This window comes from Ornithorhynchus anatinus, chromosome 3 (genome assembly GCF_004115215.2).
Source record: "Ornithorhynchus anatinus isolate Pmale09 chromosome 3, mOrnAna1.pri.v4, whole genome shotgun sequence".
NCBI classification, from domain to species: domain Eukaryota; kingdom Metazoa; phylum Chordata; class Mammalia; order Monotremata; family Ornithorhynchidae; genus Ornithorhynchus; species Ornithorhynchus anatinus.
This window is the reverse complement of record NC_041730.1, coordinates 29,267,420-29,283,797: the sequence shown is the minus strand read 5'-3', so window position 1 is coordinate 29,283,797 and position 16,378 is coordinate 29,267,420. Positions and strand designations below refer to the sequence as shown.

The 16,378-nt window shown below is 44.2% G+C and overlaps 1 protein-coding gene across 3 annotated transcripts in view; it reads left to right on the top strand.

Annotated features, from left to right (window-relative positions):
* LDLRAD3 (low density lipoprotein receptor class A domain containing 3) overlaps positions 1-15,918 on the top strand; it is a 174,940-nt gene extending 159,022 nt beyond the window's left edge. For all 3 annotated transcript variants that reach the window (XM_029061142.2, XM_029061141.2, XM_029061144.2), the window contains exons 5-6: positions 9,914-10,259; positions 12,523-15,918. In XM_029061142.2, coding sequence (XP_028916975.1) covers positions 9,914-10,259; positions 12,523-12,784 — 608 coding nt within the window. In that variant the 3' untranslated portion in view covers positions 12,785-15,918. The remainder of the gene's footprint in view (positions 1-9,913; positions 10,260-12,522) is intronic.
* The last annotated feature ends 460 nt before the right edge of the window (positions 15,919-16,378 follow it).

The window sequence follows — 16,378 nt, the reverse complement described above, 5'->3', positions numbered from 1 at the left end:
CTGTTTCCTCTCCACTCCCCCTGTTTTTTCCCCACTCCCCCTGTTTCCTCCCCACTCCCCCCTGTTCTGAGCAACTTTTCGTCCCCCCGCCCCTGAACTCAATGAAGTAACAATGTTCAATGATACTAGTACCCATCAATCAATCAATGGTATTAATTGAGAGTTTACCATTTGCTGAGCACTGTACTAAGCACTTGGGGAATACAGTATAAGAGTTGGTAGACACATTGCCTGCCCACAAGAAGCTTACAGTCTATAGAAACTATATACAAATCAATCAGTCAACCAGTGTTTTTTATTGAGTGCTTTCTGTGTGCAGAGCACTGTCCTAAGCACTTGGGAAAGTACAGTATAATATAGTTGGCAGGTGGTATTCCTGACCACATAGCATATTACTATTTCGACATATGAAAGAAAGAAAGGGCAGAGTTCTGGTGGAGAGAAGGGAAAGAGAAGAAGATCAGTGAGATGAGATGTAGTGTATTTCCAGGAGGGGATGAAGGCTATGGTGGAAGGAGACTGAGAATGGAATTTCCCCAGGAGACCACTTCTACTTCGGTGCTTAACTCTGTTCCAGAGTGGATTATTGAAAACCATAACCTGCAGTGTTACCTTGATCAAGTCCCTTTTTCCATGGCTGTCCCATCTTTAGAATGTGCCATCTCCCAACCCCAGGTTCAGGCAAGGATGAAAGAGGTGATGTGTTGAAGTGAATTTTGGCTGTCTCTGAAAAGACCACAGTGGTTCTTAGAATAAACATGTCTTAATTATAGCTCATGTAGTGAAGAAAGTCTGAAAGCAATTAAGACTATTTTCCCCATGGTGATACTGTCTAGGGCATTACCCTTGAACACAGAAAACCAAGAAGTTCTTTAATGTTCTCAAGAGCAGGAACCCACCCAGAGAGAGTTGACTCCCTCTTTCTGTGTAATTTGGTCTTGAGCTTTTCAAATCGTTTCTCTTCTAGTTCTGAATAAATCTTTAGGAGATTGGCTCATAGACGATCCTGGAAGCATTGCCAAGCTTCACAGCAGAGATGCCGCCTTTTAATTTCTTCCATGGCCTGGGGCCAGTTGTAAAGCATGTTCACATCTGTCTCCAGGACTGCTGGCAGATCCAGTGCTGATTTTTACATAGTCCTCCTTTAAGTTAATTTTAGAATCGTAGGTTGCCATGGTAATGGTTCAGTGGACTTTTTACGTTTTCTTTTGATTCATTAATTTGCCAGCCTGCCCTTTAAATTAAACTTATTTTTAATAAGCACCTAATTTGGGATGGTAGATATGCTTGGAGTAGTGATTCAAGTGTTCATTCCAATCTGATCCTAAAATGCAAAAGAAAAACGGGGGTTAAGCTGGATGTTGGGAGCTGGGTGCCAGTCCTGGTAGAGGTAGTGTGGTCTAGTGGATAGAGTACGGCGGTGGGATTTGGGGGAACTGGGTTCTGATCCCAGTTCCACCACCTGTCTCCACTGTGTGACTTAGGGTAGGTCACTTCTTTGTCCCTCAGTTTTCTCCTCTGTAAAATAGGGATGAAATACCTGTTCTCCCTACCCCTAAGACCGTAACCCCATTTTGCACAGGGGCTGTGTCTAACCTGATGATCTTATCTACCCCAGTGCCTGCATATAGTTATTATTACTGGTATGCCTTTTAAGAAGGCCATTATTTTATTGGCTCCTGGCTTTAGAAGGGCACTAAAACTACTCCTTGATGGTAAGGAGCAGCGTGGCCTAGTGGATAGATCAAAGGCCTGGGAGTTGGAAGGCTCTGGGTTCTAATCCTGGATCTGTCACTTGTCTGCTATGTGCCAACTTAACTTCTTTGTGCCTCGGTTCCCTCTTCTGTAAATTGGGGATTAAGACTGTGAGCCCCATCTAGAACATGGACTGTGTCTAACCCACTTAGCTTGTATCTACTTCAGAACTTAATTCAGTGCCTGGCACATGGCAAGCACTAAACAAATACCATTTTAAAAATAGTAGTAATAGTGTTTATCAAGCACTTGTCGTGTTCAGACATCTATGCTAAGCACTGGGGAAAATACACAGGAGGGAATTAAACAATGTATATCAATCATTTGTATTTATTGAGCACTTACTGTGTACAGGGCACTGTACAAAATATGTGATTAAGATCACTGAGCAAAGAAATGTCTGTCCCATGAATCCAGATCTTGGTGATGGCTAACTTCCATTTTTTGTCCTGGTCTACTTCTGAAGCTCCCCCTCATCCTCCCTCCACCAATTCCCCAAGTAAAACTCTATAATCTCATAAAACCCTACCTCTTTCCCTGCCAGAAGCCCTAGTAGGGTTTGCCAACAGGCCATAGTTCTGGTACTGAGACACCTCAGGAAGGTTGTTTTTGGGAGTGCTGGGCCTGGATTTCAAAGGACCCCTGGGTTCCACTTGAGGAGCCGAACTCAGACCCAGGCAGAGAGGCAACCGTACTCATGAGTACTTACGATGTGCAGAACATTGTACTAAGCACTTGGGAAAGTATAGTATAAAAGAGTTGGTAGACACATTCCCTGCCTACGGCAAACTTACAATCAAGAGGAAGTCTTTCTTTCTCTCAGATTTTCTCGTTATTTCTCAGGGTTCTCTCTGGGCTGGTCTCTTTGGCTCAGGAGGAATGAGGGCAGGGACCAACTGTATTGTACTATCCCAAGCACTTAATACAGCAAGAAATGTCATTGATTGATTGACATGTGCTATCTCTCCAGATACCTTCATTCCCAATCAAATTTTCTCACTTAAATCAGAACAGAAGGGGCTAAATTATTTTTGATAGGAACTTTTGAAGCAGTGTCTGTTTATATATATAACTCCCAACTTATATAGAGATTCATTTAATTCCCGCCCCACAGAGCTGGTCTCAAGGTTGTGAATAACATGTTTGCTCTTTAGGATGCTTTAGATTTGGAGAGTTAACACCAACCAGCAGCACTGCTGAAAAGCATAGTCTAAGTCGGTATCGTGTCAAACTCAATGTAGGCTTCCAACTCTGTTGTGAGCTACTTGGAGCCTGTGCAGTGTATGCTAATCTTCTGGGGGCAACCAACCCACAAAGAACCATGTTTGAAGTAACATCTTGGCACCTTTCCTCAGCGCTTTGAGTAGTTTCCTGCAGGAGATATAGGTTCTTCAAATTTGCTCTGTGATCACAGGCAAGTCTCTTAACGACTCTGCACTGAAGCATTCCTCCTCGGCAAAATGAGGATAACAGCAACCCCTATCTAAGAAGTTATCTCCAACCCCGCTGAGACTTTCTAACTGATGTGAAAGTGGTTTGAATAACAGTAGAAGTAATTGAAGTGGCTTGGGTGCCGTCCATTGTATTCAGCCCTTGGGAGGAGGAAAGTAATGAAGTGATATGGTGGCAATACTATTTCCACTGGAGAAAGATATCCCATCATACAATGCAACTGAATAATGTTAATGTAATTTGATGAGAAGCAGCAGGGCCTAGTGGAAAGAGCACAGGCCTGGGAGTCAGATGCTCTGGGTTCCAATAGCTGTTCTGCCCATTGCTTGCCACGTGACCTTGGGTAAGTCCCTTCACTTCTCTGTGCCTTGCTTTCCTCATCTCTAAAATGGGAATTCAGTACCTGTTCTCCTTCCATCTTAGAGTGTGAACCCCACGTGAGACAGGGACTGTGTCCAACCTGATTAGCTTGTATCTACCCCTGACATTAGAAGAGTGCTTTCTTCATAATATGCACCTAAATTCAATGGTAATAATAATGAGACAGCACAGAGATAATGTAGTGATTGGGGTGTAGTGATCGGATGTAGTGGATCGGGGTGAAACTAAACATCATATTACTAGAACAGTCAAAATAGCACCTGCTGCTATAGCAACAAGTGGGTAGTGCAGACTGGGATGGACGGGGCGAGAGTGACCTGTTAATGACTGCCTGCAAATTAGAGCACTCCAACCAAAAGGCTTTGCAGGCAAAGACCCGCCCCCTTGGTGAGGAAAAAAGAGTGAAGAGAGAAGTGAAAGTCATGCAGTCAGTGAGGAAACTTGGCTTATGCACCTGTGGAGTTTGGTGGAGTGATTATTTTTTTTTTATGGTATTTGTTAAATGCTTACCATGTACCAGGCACTATTCTAAGCGCTGAGGTTGTTACAAGGTAATCAGGTTGTATACAGTTCATGTCCCACATGGGACTCACTGTTTTAATCCCCATTTTGCAGATGAGGTAACTAAAGCACAGAGAAGTGAAGTGACTTGCCCTAGATCACATAGCAGACAAGTGGCGGAGCCAGGATTAGAACCCACATCCTTCTGACTCCCAGGCCCATGCTCTATCCATTAGATTACACTGCTTCTCTGACTGAGAAGGGGGAAGCAGAAAGGGGAACACCCAACCCAAGGCTGCACGTGCACTTCCTGCATGCTTCACCCTGTGGAGTCTTGCTCCTTAAATGCCCTCATGCACCCACCCCAGGATCTAGTGCCACCCACAAAGGCTTCCCTGCTGCAGTTTGCCCCCTCAAAGGAAAGAGGCAGTGAGTGAGATGATGGAAAAATTCACTGGTGGCATCTTGGATGGCTCGCGTTACCTCTCATAAGGCACTTTAAGAAGAAAGTCAATCATATTTATTGAGCACTTACTGTGTGTAGAGCACTGTACTAAGTGCCTGAGAGAGTGCTTAGGGTGGGATTTTATTATGGGGATGGGTATGATCTTAAAGTATAACTATGCTTGAGGCTTCATTCTCAAGAAGCTACCCAAGGCTCTTGGCTGTGAGGATGATCAGCTGTGAAGGAAACAGGGGGGCCCAGTGGAAAGAACTTGGGAGTCAGAGGACCTGGGTTCTAATCCCAGCTCAGCCACTTGCCTGCTGAGTGACCTTGGGAAATGATTTAACATTTGTCTGCGTCTCAATTTCCTCACCTGTAAAATGAGGATTCAATATAATAATAATAATAATGTTGGTATTTGTTAAGCGCTTACTATGTGCCGAGCACTGTTCTAAGCGCTGGGGTAGACACAGGGGAATCAGGATGTCCCACGTGGGGCTCACAGTCTTAATCCCCATTTTACAGATGAGGTAACTGAGGCACAGAGATCCGTTCTCCCTCTCCAGTAGACTGTGTCCCACCTAATAATCTTGTTACTACCCTAACACATAGTACAGTACTTGTCTCGTAGTAGATACTATATTATTATTTTTATTGTTATTATTCATACTAAAGAACTAGAGCAGTGGGAGCTAGTGTGGCTAGGTTGCCAGAGCTGCCCACATTCTAATCATTTATACCAAAACAGTCACACGGGCACTTTTTGTTTTACCCTCACAGTGTTCCAAATTGCTCCGGCACACTCTCACCTCTTTAGTGGTTATGGGTCAGTGCTAAGAAGAAAAAAGATACAAGTTCCTCTTCTAACCAGAATAGGTGTACGGTCAATGTGATTCATGTGTCCCCACCTCCTAGAGCTGAGGTCATCTATTTCTAGGAGACCTCAAAATTTGAATGACAGAACGTGAGCATGTAAAGTTTCATTTCCCTGGCTTATGCACTTAGGATTTAGGGCACAAGACAGCTATAATAATGGTAATTGTCCAGGAGGCGAATTAAACATTTTAGGAAAGTTAGCCCAGGTAATGATTTAATAAAAGATGACATTTTGAATGCAGAATGAAAGCCATACCAAGCACTGTGGAGTTATATAACGTCATAATTTCCCAAGTGCATAAACTCGTACCTGCACTTCTGCCAAAGCGGAGAAATCTGGAGAGAGTCTGCTTTCAGAAATGGAAACGAGATGGTTATGATATACAGACATTTTACATTCGAGCCATTTTAAAGAGGCATCCCAGATGGACTCTTAAAACCTCAACTGGTTACACAGACATTAATGTTTTAAAAATTCTACTCGGATCTGTTTGCCTCATGAAAATGCACCCCATTTGGTAGAACAAAGGAATAGCTGTGGTTGTCTTGGAAAGTCCCACAGGTAATTAATTAAGTCACTGATCAGCTGAACAATCATAGATTATCGTGGTCTCTACCTACCAAGGCAACTAGACAAGCAAGAGAGTTTCCTCAAGTAGAGAAGAAATTGCAATACTCAAGAGACACTCAGAAATGTGTTTTATTTCCCCATGTCTGTTGCAAATCAAGTACAGATAGTTTGGAGGCACGGGAGGGCAGGGGATATTTTAGGTTGAACCCGGATCTCAGAATAATCAGATGCACAAAACCCTAACCAGCTTTCAGTTATCCAAATGCTATCACCAGGAGAACAGACTCCCAAGGCAACTTCAAAAGAGGACTGTCCATTTTTCAGGGTAGTGACTGACAGCTATGGGTTGGGGAGAAAATGTCAGATTTCTGCCTGCCCGTGCAGCAGAAATCACCCACTGTTCTGCCTTTGACATGAGACATTAAACAGGTTCCGACCACTTTAGATTTACAGAGATGTTATTTGATTCTTTTTAACAAAATAAATCGAGAAGCTGTGAGTTGGCAATTTTGAGAGACTTTGTAGCTTTTCATTCCCTCACGTTTGTGTGGGGAGGGCAGAGATGTCCAAGTTTAAATGGGTTCAATGGGAGAGCTGGCAGTGCGAGTGACAATCTTCATTCCAGGCTGTTCACGATCATCGTGGGAACTTGGAAAAATTTCGGAGCTTGGTTTAGGCTGTGAGGGGACCAGCAAGGGAAGTGTCTGTTTCACAGTTATGATAGGGTTGATATTACCAAGTTTATTTTCTCTGGAAGCCATTTGACACATATTAAGTCTAGGATAAAAGAACGGATGATTATACAGTTTCAACTTAAAGCCTTTTATTTATTAAACTTCTATATATAGAACCTCTCCTGGAGAATTCAGGGTCAGAGCTTTTTCATAAAGTGAAATGAAAGTCTTCTTAATCCATTAACAATAAAACAGCTAAATGAGAAAATGAAGACAAAGAGGAAGGCTGAATAGGAGGGAGATACTGAATGGAGATACCAGGAAGATAAATGGGGCAAGAGCAAGAAAAAGAAAGTCTGCTGATTGGTCAGGGATTCTGGCCCTTTCCCTTGTCACTGAGTCACTAAGGTTTTCTGAAGTTGGAAGGAGATAGAAAGGGGAGCATTTGGAGTTGACGAGGGCCCTTCTTTTTCATAGCCTCATGGTCTCATGGGCAAACATTTCAGTGCCCTCTGATTTCTTCACATCTTGATTTCTTTGTTCAATTTAGTGCTCTGCACACAAGTGCTCAGTCAGTCCCTCTAGCCTTTAAGCTTGTTTTTGGCAGGGAACATGTCTGCCAACTCTGTTGCATTGTACTCTTCCAAGCCCTTAGTGTGGTCCTCTGCACACAGTGAGTGCTCAATAATTACTATTGATTGAGTCCCTCTTGACCTTCTTTCAGGGAAGGGAAGAGTTGTATCATTTCCCCCAGCCCATCTCCTCTCCAGTATTTCCACTGTTGGAGGCTACTTCTGCCCACAAGAAGGCATGGAGAGGAGCTCCTCAGTCACTCCTCCCACCCCACTGATGTTCTGGTGAATACCTGGTGAATGGGAGAGAGGATTTGCAAAACTAGCCGCAATTTCTGAATAAAATCCCCTGACTGACTAAATGATAGCTGGAGATTTACCAAAGAGCCACAACATCTTAAAATGGGAGTGTGTGACCACCCTCCTTAGTGTTCCTTCATCAAAGGATGCTATGTGGGAAGCCATTTGCCCATTGTGCATGCCTTTAGATAGTCCAGGAAGTGAGTCAGAAATATAGCCCCTGATGACAAACAACCCTATATACCAAGCAACATACATCTCCTTAAAACCCTTTTAGGACCATTTATCTCCCCACCAAAACCCTTTCCTCTTCCTGACTTAACTAGCACCGTAGACATCACCCTCTCATATGCCTTGGCATTATCTTGGCATTATCCTCAACTCTTCTCTTTCATTCAATCCCATTTATTAATTCTGTCACCAAGTCCAGTTGGTTCTACCTTCATAATACCTCTAGAATCTTCCCTTTCCTCTCCATCCAAACTGCTACCCTGCTGAATAAAGTACTTATATGCCACCTGGACTACTGTATCAGCCTTCTTGCTGACCTCCCTGCCTCCTCTCTCCTCTCCAATTCATCCTTCACTCTGCTGCCCAGATCACTTTTCTAAAAAAAAGTCAGTCCATATCTCCCCACACCTCTGCTTCAATCAATCAATGGTATTCAGTGGTTGCCCAACGACCTCTCCTTTACTCAGTCAATGGTATTCATTGAGCACTTATTATGTGGCGGGCACTGTACTAATTGCTTGGGAGAATGCAGTACAACAGAATTGGTAGATGCATTCCCTGCCCATGGACCATACAGAAACTCCATATCATCAGCTTTCAAACACTTAATCACCTTTCCCTCTTCTACCTTACCTCACTGATCTACTACAGTCCAGCCCGCACATTTCACTCCCCTAATGCCAACATACTCAAGTGTACCTCTATCTTGTTTGTCCTGCTGCCAGTCCCTTGTTCATCTTGTCCTTCTGGCCCAGAACTCCCTCTCTCTTCATACAGGTTCTGTACACAGTAAGTGCTCAGTAAATACCATTGATGGATTGATTTTTCTTCTTAAAGTATTTAAGTACATTCTATGTGCCAGGCACTGTACTGAGCACTAGGGTAGATACAGGGTAATCAGGTTGAACACAGTTTATGTCATATGTGGGGCTCAGAGCTTTAATCTTAATTTTACAAATGAGGTAACTGAAGCCCAGAAGAGTCAACTGACTTGTCTGAGGTCAGACAGCAGACAAGTGGCAGAGTTGGGACTTGCCTCCAGAGTTGCCCAGTTCCTCTTGACTCCCAAGCTCCCAAGCCTGTGCTCTTCCCCTTAGGCCACGTTGCTTCTCCTGTTCCTCAACTCCACATGCAGCCAAAACCCACTGTCTCATCCCCCTTGCTATTTGCTGTCTTCTTGATCCTTGACACATCTCTGGAAAGCATTTGGATTTTGGTCTGTCCAGTGGGACTTGAGGAGGACTCCCAGTATGTCTATATGCTCCCTTACTCTCTGGGTTCAGTAAATTGATTGACCAGTCAGAATGGAAGGAGAAAACTCATCCAGTCCTTAGCTTTCATCCTCTCTCGGGCCTGGAACTCCTTTCTCCTTCATATTGGACAGACCATCACTCTCTCCACCTTCAAAGACTGACTAAAATTAAACCTCCTCCAAGACACTCTCCCTAAGCCTTCATTACCCCCGCACCCCCCATCCCCAACCCACACACCTGTTGTTCTGCATCACATACATATTTGGATCCCTAACTTGTACGCATCTGAAGTTCATCCCACCCTCAACCCCTCAGCACTTACGTATATCCTTATATACTGCTCTTTCTCCTCCTTTAGTTTATTTTAATGTCTGTCTCCGCTCTCGAAAAGTTCCTTGTAGGCAGGGATCCCATCTAACACCTCTATTGTTTTGTACTTTCCAGACGCTTAGTAGAGTGCTCTGCACACAGTAAGTGCTCAATAAATACCATGGATTAATCACTTGATCCAGAAGTCAAAGCAGTGGTTGTGGCAACTCTCAGTGAGGGGCAGATAGTAGGAATAATTATGATTTTGGCGTTTAGTAAATGCTTAATCTGTGCTAAGAACTGGGATCACACAAGGTTTTGAGATCAAATAGAGTCCCCTATCCAACACGGGCTCACTATTTTATACTAATTTTACAGATGAGATAATCATGTCCCAAAGAGGATAAGTGACTTTTCCTAGGTCACACAGGAGGCCAATGGCAGAGCTGGGACTCAAACCTGGGTCTTTCGACTCCCAGTCACACACATAGTGCCACAGGATCACTATGCCACTTCCTCAGAGGTGTGAATTGCCGCATTTATGCAACAGATGAAACCCATCTGACAGAGATCTCTCTGTCTCTCTCTCGTAGAGTCGGGCAGCGGACAGGTGTATGTGACCCCAGGGAACCAACTGTTGTACTACCCCAGCATCACCTACGCCATCATCGGCAGCTCGGTCATCTTTGTACTGGTGGTGGCGCTCCTTGCCCTGGTTCTTCACCACCAAAGGAAGCGAAATAATCTCATGACCCTGCCCGTGCACCGGCTCCAGCACCCCGTGCTGCTGTCCCGCCTGGTTGTTCTGGATCACCCGCACCACTGCAGCGTCACCTACAATGTCAACAACGGGGTCCAGTATGTGTCTAACCGGGTCTACCACAACTCTGTGGACCTGGAGTCCCCCCCATCCTACTCGGAGGCCGTCTTGGACCAAAGGTAGGGATCGGAAGCTTTGTCGTTTGGCTTGTGGATGGACCGTGGATTTGTTTCTCTGATCTTATTTTGGTAGGAAGAGAAGATTGAGTCTTTCCCTCTCTGGGACTCAGTTCCCCCACCCATGACAAGGGAGATATAAACTGCATCTGTGGCAGAGGTGGTGGGGAGGTGACTGAAACATTGATTGTAAAGCCCTTTAAGCTTCCATTTTTGTTATTATCATCAATTCACTGTATTTAGTGAGTACTTATTGTGTGCAGGGCACTGTACTAAGTGCTTGGGAGAGTACACCATAACAGAGTTGGTAGACACGTTCCCTGCCAACAATGAGTTATTGTTATGTGGTGTCACTTCCTGTAGCTTTCCCTGCAAACTGGCCAGTTTGAGAAGCAGCGTGGCATAGTGGATAGAGCATGGAGCCAGGAGTCAAGAGGTCATGGGTTCTAATCCTGGTTCTGCCACTTGTCTGCTTTGTGACCTTGGGCAAGTCACTTTACTTTTCTGTGCCTCAGTTACCTCATCTGTAAAATGGGAATTTTTGCACCCAAGACACCCAAAGACTGTTGGGTGGGAATGTGAGCCCCACGTGGGGCAGGGACTGTGTTCCATCTGATTCCCTTGTATCTACCCCAGCACTTTGTACAGTGCCTGGCACATAATAAGCACTTAACAAATACCATGATTATTATTATTATTAGTTTAGCAGGACTCAGAGCATATGTGTGAAGAATGTCCATTCACCTCAGGAATAATAATAATGAAAAAGTTCTTCCTTGTCCAAAACTCCATCATTGTCTGGCCACTCATTTTCAAAATTGTAATGCTGAGTAGCATCATAAGTAGTATCTTGCCTATGAAGCCAAGATTTGTAGTGGAAACCAAAAGCTTAAATCCCCTTCTCCCTGGTGTTCAGAATTTAGCAATCGCCAGCTCAACACTGCTCTCCACCACTCCCATGCATCTCCAGGCTCTCGGGGTGGTGTGGGGGCATACCCAAGTCGCTTTCCCAAGGAGCAGCCTGCTGCTAGCAATTTAGTTGATTCCAGACCAGATCCAGTTTAAAAGTGATCACTCACCGAACTGTCAAAGTCGACCAGAGCCAGCTTCCCGATGAGCAAAGGGCAGGACACCTCTGGAGCCTAAGGGGAGGAGGGGGAATCCGTTTGAGTGTACTCATTGAGTCCAAAGTTAGACCGGCCAGAGCCGAAGGCATATTTCTGTCTGTCTTCAGGGAGCCGTTTTAGCCGAGACAGTAGGGAGAGTGACTGCTGAGCTGTTGAATAGTTCACTTGGAAACTCTTTTTGATGCTTCTTCCTTATCCACCCCCAACTTTTAACGCCCACCTCCATCTGTTGGATGGATTTCCTGATATTCAAATATGTTGCCCCAGAGCCTTGTACTTTTCAGCCGGCCTGCCTGCCTGCCTGCTGCCCACCTGTGGAGATGTACCTACCGGAAGGATTTATGGCTGCACCCGGGCCCTGTCTGAGACCTGGTTGTGCCAGGGAAAGTCTCACGACCCTTGAATAGCACTTCTCCTCTCTGGAACTCAAAGTCCATCCTTGCTCCCCATCCCATTTGGGGGTTGATAAATAGACAATGGAACCCTGTTGTACAGAACAGGAAGACTGTGTGACTTGTCCACAGTACCAGAGCTTAGCAGCACTATAGGAAGAAATTGATCACAGGGCTTTGCCCATTAGAGTGACCATAAGACGTGCTTCTCTTCGGCTGTGTTAGTGCTCAGGAAACCAAACGGTAGGAGAATGTCCAAGAACTGAATCCCAGCACTACTGGTCAGTCAGTCATATTTATTGAGCACTTACTGTTTTCAGAGCACTGTACAAAGTGCTTGGGAGAATACAGTATAACTAGTAAAACAGACATATTCCCTGCCCATAGTGACCTTACAGTATAGACTTGCCTGGTTTTTGTGTCCTTCCACTGCAATCCACTGTGATTGCAGAACACTGATGTAACCTAACAGAACATATCCCACTTGGAGCCCTTCAGGATGCAGTCATGCATAGGACGAGGTTACAGGCTACCTGACGATCACTGATATTCAGTGAAAGGATGGTGTTCTCATTCCTTCTCCGAGTTGTAGTTTTTTCAAACCGGGGCTTTCCAATATCCACAAAATTGCCTTTTTTTCTGTCAGGGGAAAAACCTGGTCCTTTATGAAAACTCACTTGTCAGTGCATTCATGTTTTGTAACAAATGCAACTTGCCTGTAACACCCCGTCTCTGTTTTGTTACCAGCCGACCCCCATGGTTTGACCTTCCTCCTCCTCCTTATTCTTCGGAAGCTGAAACTCTAAGCCAGACGGAGCTGCCTCCTTATCGCTCACGGGCCGGCAGCACAGCCAGCGCCGAGCCCCCGGGGACTGGAAGCCTCCTGGGCCTAGAAGACGATCAGCCTCGAGGCAGCGCCGGCAGCCCAGACCACCTCTACGCACCTCAGGAGAGACCACCAGAGCCTAGTGACTCTCTGCTCAGCTCCACAGCAGGGCGGGATATGTAAACTACAATTATTTAAAGTCCATATAGGTTCCTCTGCTGGGGCTTGTTACCATGTTAATCTCGTCATGCTCTTTAGTGGCTATCAAGGAGATGTGTTAAAGGGCTGATTATCTTTTCATTTTTTAGGAGGCTTGATATTTTTCTAACACCTTGGTAGACATGTTTTAAGATTTTTACTGGAACCTGATAAATACCTATTTGTCACCCATAGTCTCCCTTAGGTTATTTTGTTGGATGCAAATTAAGTTCCAGCCTAGAAAATCAGATGCACCAACTCATGTCTCTCCTGCTTTCCGATGCTGACGTTTGAATCTTATGGAAGTCTGGACATTTATGACAGCAAGAGAAAACAGTGTTTGGGTGTCTTGATGAGAGGTGATATTTAAGTGCTGGGTACTCTGCTTTGGAGAACAGAAAACCCCCACCAAAATGATACTTGGCTGTGCCACTATCACAGTCTTCTGGTTTGGGCAAGCAAATGCTATCAGGGAGAAATATTAGAGGCAGGCATTTACAAAGAGCCGCTATTGTTAGGACAGTTTGCTCATTTAGGAATATACTCCAGAGTTACTTTTTTCTGGCTTGTTTTTGAACTCTCTATTCTTCATGTGCATTCATTAGAAGTATAAACCAAGTGCCTGGTTTTATAATAGGTGCTCTGGATTAAGGTCAAAGAAAATCGGTAGGACAATCTCGTGTCCATCGTGGACAGCTGAACAACACTGGAAAACCTTCAGGTTGGGTTCATTCCACATTGGAAATCTCTTTATAAGATATGTGGTTTGGGGGAATTACTGCAATCATCGTCATCAGCATCAGGAAACTTTTTGAAGAGAACTAATCACAAAGCACTCTTCTAGGCATTAGAAAGTGCAAAGTGCCCTAGGAAGAACACAAAAACTGGTAGCTGTGCTGGTTTCCACTGTCCCATTTATAGGCATTTGCCAACTCAGCCGGGCATGCCTGTACCTCAGAGTGGGCTAGGAGGCTACTTTCCTTTGTCATATGACCAGCTTTCGGTCTAGACTGCCCAATTCCATTTCACCATGGCAGCTGATTATACTCTTCCTCATCCAAATCAGTGGCACTCAAAATCTATGTTCCTGGTTGGCCATTCAAGTCCCAGAAGCCTTGAACTAGAGCCGTGAGTGAAATGGTTTGGAAACCCTAGACCCCCGTGACAGCAAAAAAGCATTTAGTAAGTGGGAACTCCTGGTAGCCAGAAGGCTCTCTCTCTCTGTGTCCAGGATTGCCTGCTCTCGTATGCAGGGTCTAAATAGCAATGGTTCCGGGTCCCACTTTTCCTCTCTTCATAAGCTGATGGGTCCCAGGTTTCTCCCCTCTCCCCAGACCGGCCCCCGCAACCTAACATTTTCTGTTTCTGGAGAATGTAGTCAGGAGATACATTGGAATCAAGGTGCTCCATTTGAACTTTTGATACAACGCATTTGAAATGGTGTGTTTATTTTTTCCCTTCTGGATAAGGGTCTATTTATATGTGTATAGAAGAGCTGTATTTTTTTTTAACGCGGTCCAAAGATATAAAAGGAGATTGTGCCTTTGCCATCAAAATGCCAGGAAAGCCCTTTGGTAACAAGTCACACTAGATTAACCTGTGTGCTAGAAATTTGTGCATTGTTGCACTTTGGGGTTATTATTTATCGTATTCTCAAAGGACGCAGAACTAGGGACATGTTTCTCTCTGATCTGAGTCTCTGTGTTTGTGTGTTTGTGGAGATTCAATATAGGCGTCTACGTGGGGTGGGGGACCCCAGCTTTCTTCTGGGAACAGCGGAAGGATCAGCCAACTCCAGGGGATGCAGAAGATCACTGCAGATTTCTGATAGAGTCTGCTGGCCTCTCCCAAGATAGAAGTGCGTGCATCATCACATCAGAGGGTGGTGTTCCCACACCACTTCTAAGACAACTGGAATTCAATTGGTAGAACTTTGAGAAGCTCTTACTTGGAGAACTTATCACTCAAGTCTTTCTCCCTAGATAAAGTGCTTCAGATGGCATATTGGACATTCATTAAAATTTTAGCGGTAGGGGGAGACTTGCAGGGAAGGAACAGTAGTAAGCTCGCTGAATTGACCTTGTTTTGTGGATTCTTTTTTAGTGAATAAATCTGAAGTTGTGAAACATCTGGCCACTATGTGATTAATGAAGGAAAACTAGCTGTGGGTTGGCTTTCTTTTCCCTTTGAGGGACATTATTTTAATCATGTTTTGACTCTGCTCATGATAATGGGAAAGTTCTTATTCTAAGTGTGAGTTTTTGAAAAAAGCTTCATCCTAATGCATAACTCCTCTAGTTCATTTGGTTTTGTTTCCTCCCCTTTTTGAAGTAGTTGAAGGGACCATTGGTGATTCTGGTGGTTGATTGGGAGAAGCATTCCAGTTTTAATTAATAGTGCATTGAGTTGATCTCCTCTGTTTCAGGTATCTTAGGAAAGACAACCTTAATAGAGAAGGAAAAACTAATAACGGTGAAAAGAACACAGGAATGTTTTTATTAAAGATTGGGATTTTTAAACTGAATGTTTTACACATAAGGGTACTAACGCTGTGATTATATATGTAAATTGGTAATCACATGGCCAGCAGTAATTTTCATCGACTTCCAGCAAGAAGCGGGGTTTCACACACTACCCACATCTACAGAAACAAGTAAAAAAAAAATCTGTGCTCTGTTCTGTGAAATAGATTCCCTCATGCTTGCTTGTTCTGTTATTTTAGAGTTAAAATAATTCTGATGCAATGCAGATTTTCCCTTCCTCACTATCCATCCTACTTCTCTCTTTTGGAATTGGTGTTTTCTGTGGAAACCAGTCCGTGAGTGTGTTCTGGGCCACATTCAATGTTAAACTGGAAAGATTTGTGGTTTCCAGTTCTCTACTCTTGAATAAACTTTTACATTCGCCCTTGTCGAGGTTTTACGTGATACTGCTGCAAATGTCCTCCACAGTATGGGTAATTGTCAGTTACTCACTGTACTTCTAATTTCCAAATCCTGCTGTTTGTCTCCCTTTTCGTGTTCTGTTTATATTGACATACACTGTTCTCGCTGTTTCTTTGAATGTTTTATTCCAAAGTTGTTTGTACAAAAAAGTAATAACAGTGTTTTTAAAAGATATTCAGTGATGTGCTTCTGTTGCTTTTCCCTCTGTAGTGTCCTTTCTTTGGGAGCTACACTATCAGGGTAGGGCACAGGGGAGACTCACCAATTTCACCATGAGCCAGAAATTCAGTTTGTTGCTGTGTTTGTTGTGTTAAAAGACAAAATTTATCATTGAAAAGTGTCACAGGGAAAGTTGTCATTCAGACCTATTACTGTTATAGTTGTCACTGGAAAGAGCAGTGAATTAATAATCAGCTTGCTTTCTGTGGCATCAAGTGAAGACCTTTAAGAGCCAGAGCCTCCTGTTCCTGGCCTGCAAATTATTTCATATGTGGCCCCAGCCTTCTTCACAGAGAGAAACAGTTTGGCCTAGTGGAAAGAGCACGAGCCTGGGAGTCAGAAGGACCTGGGTTCTAATTCTGGCTCTGCCACTTGTCTTCAGTGTGACCTTGGGCAAGTCATTTAACTTCTCTGT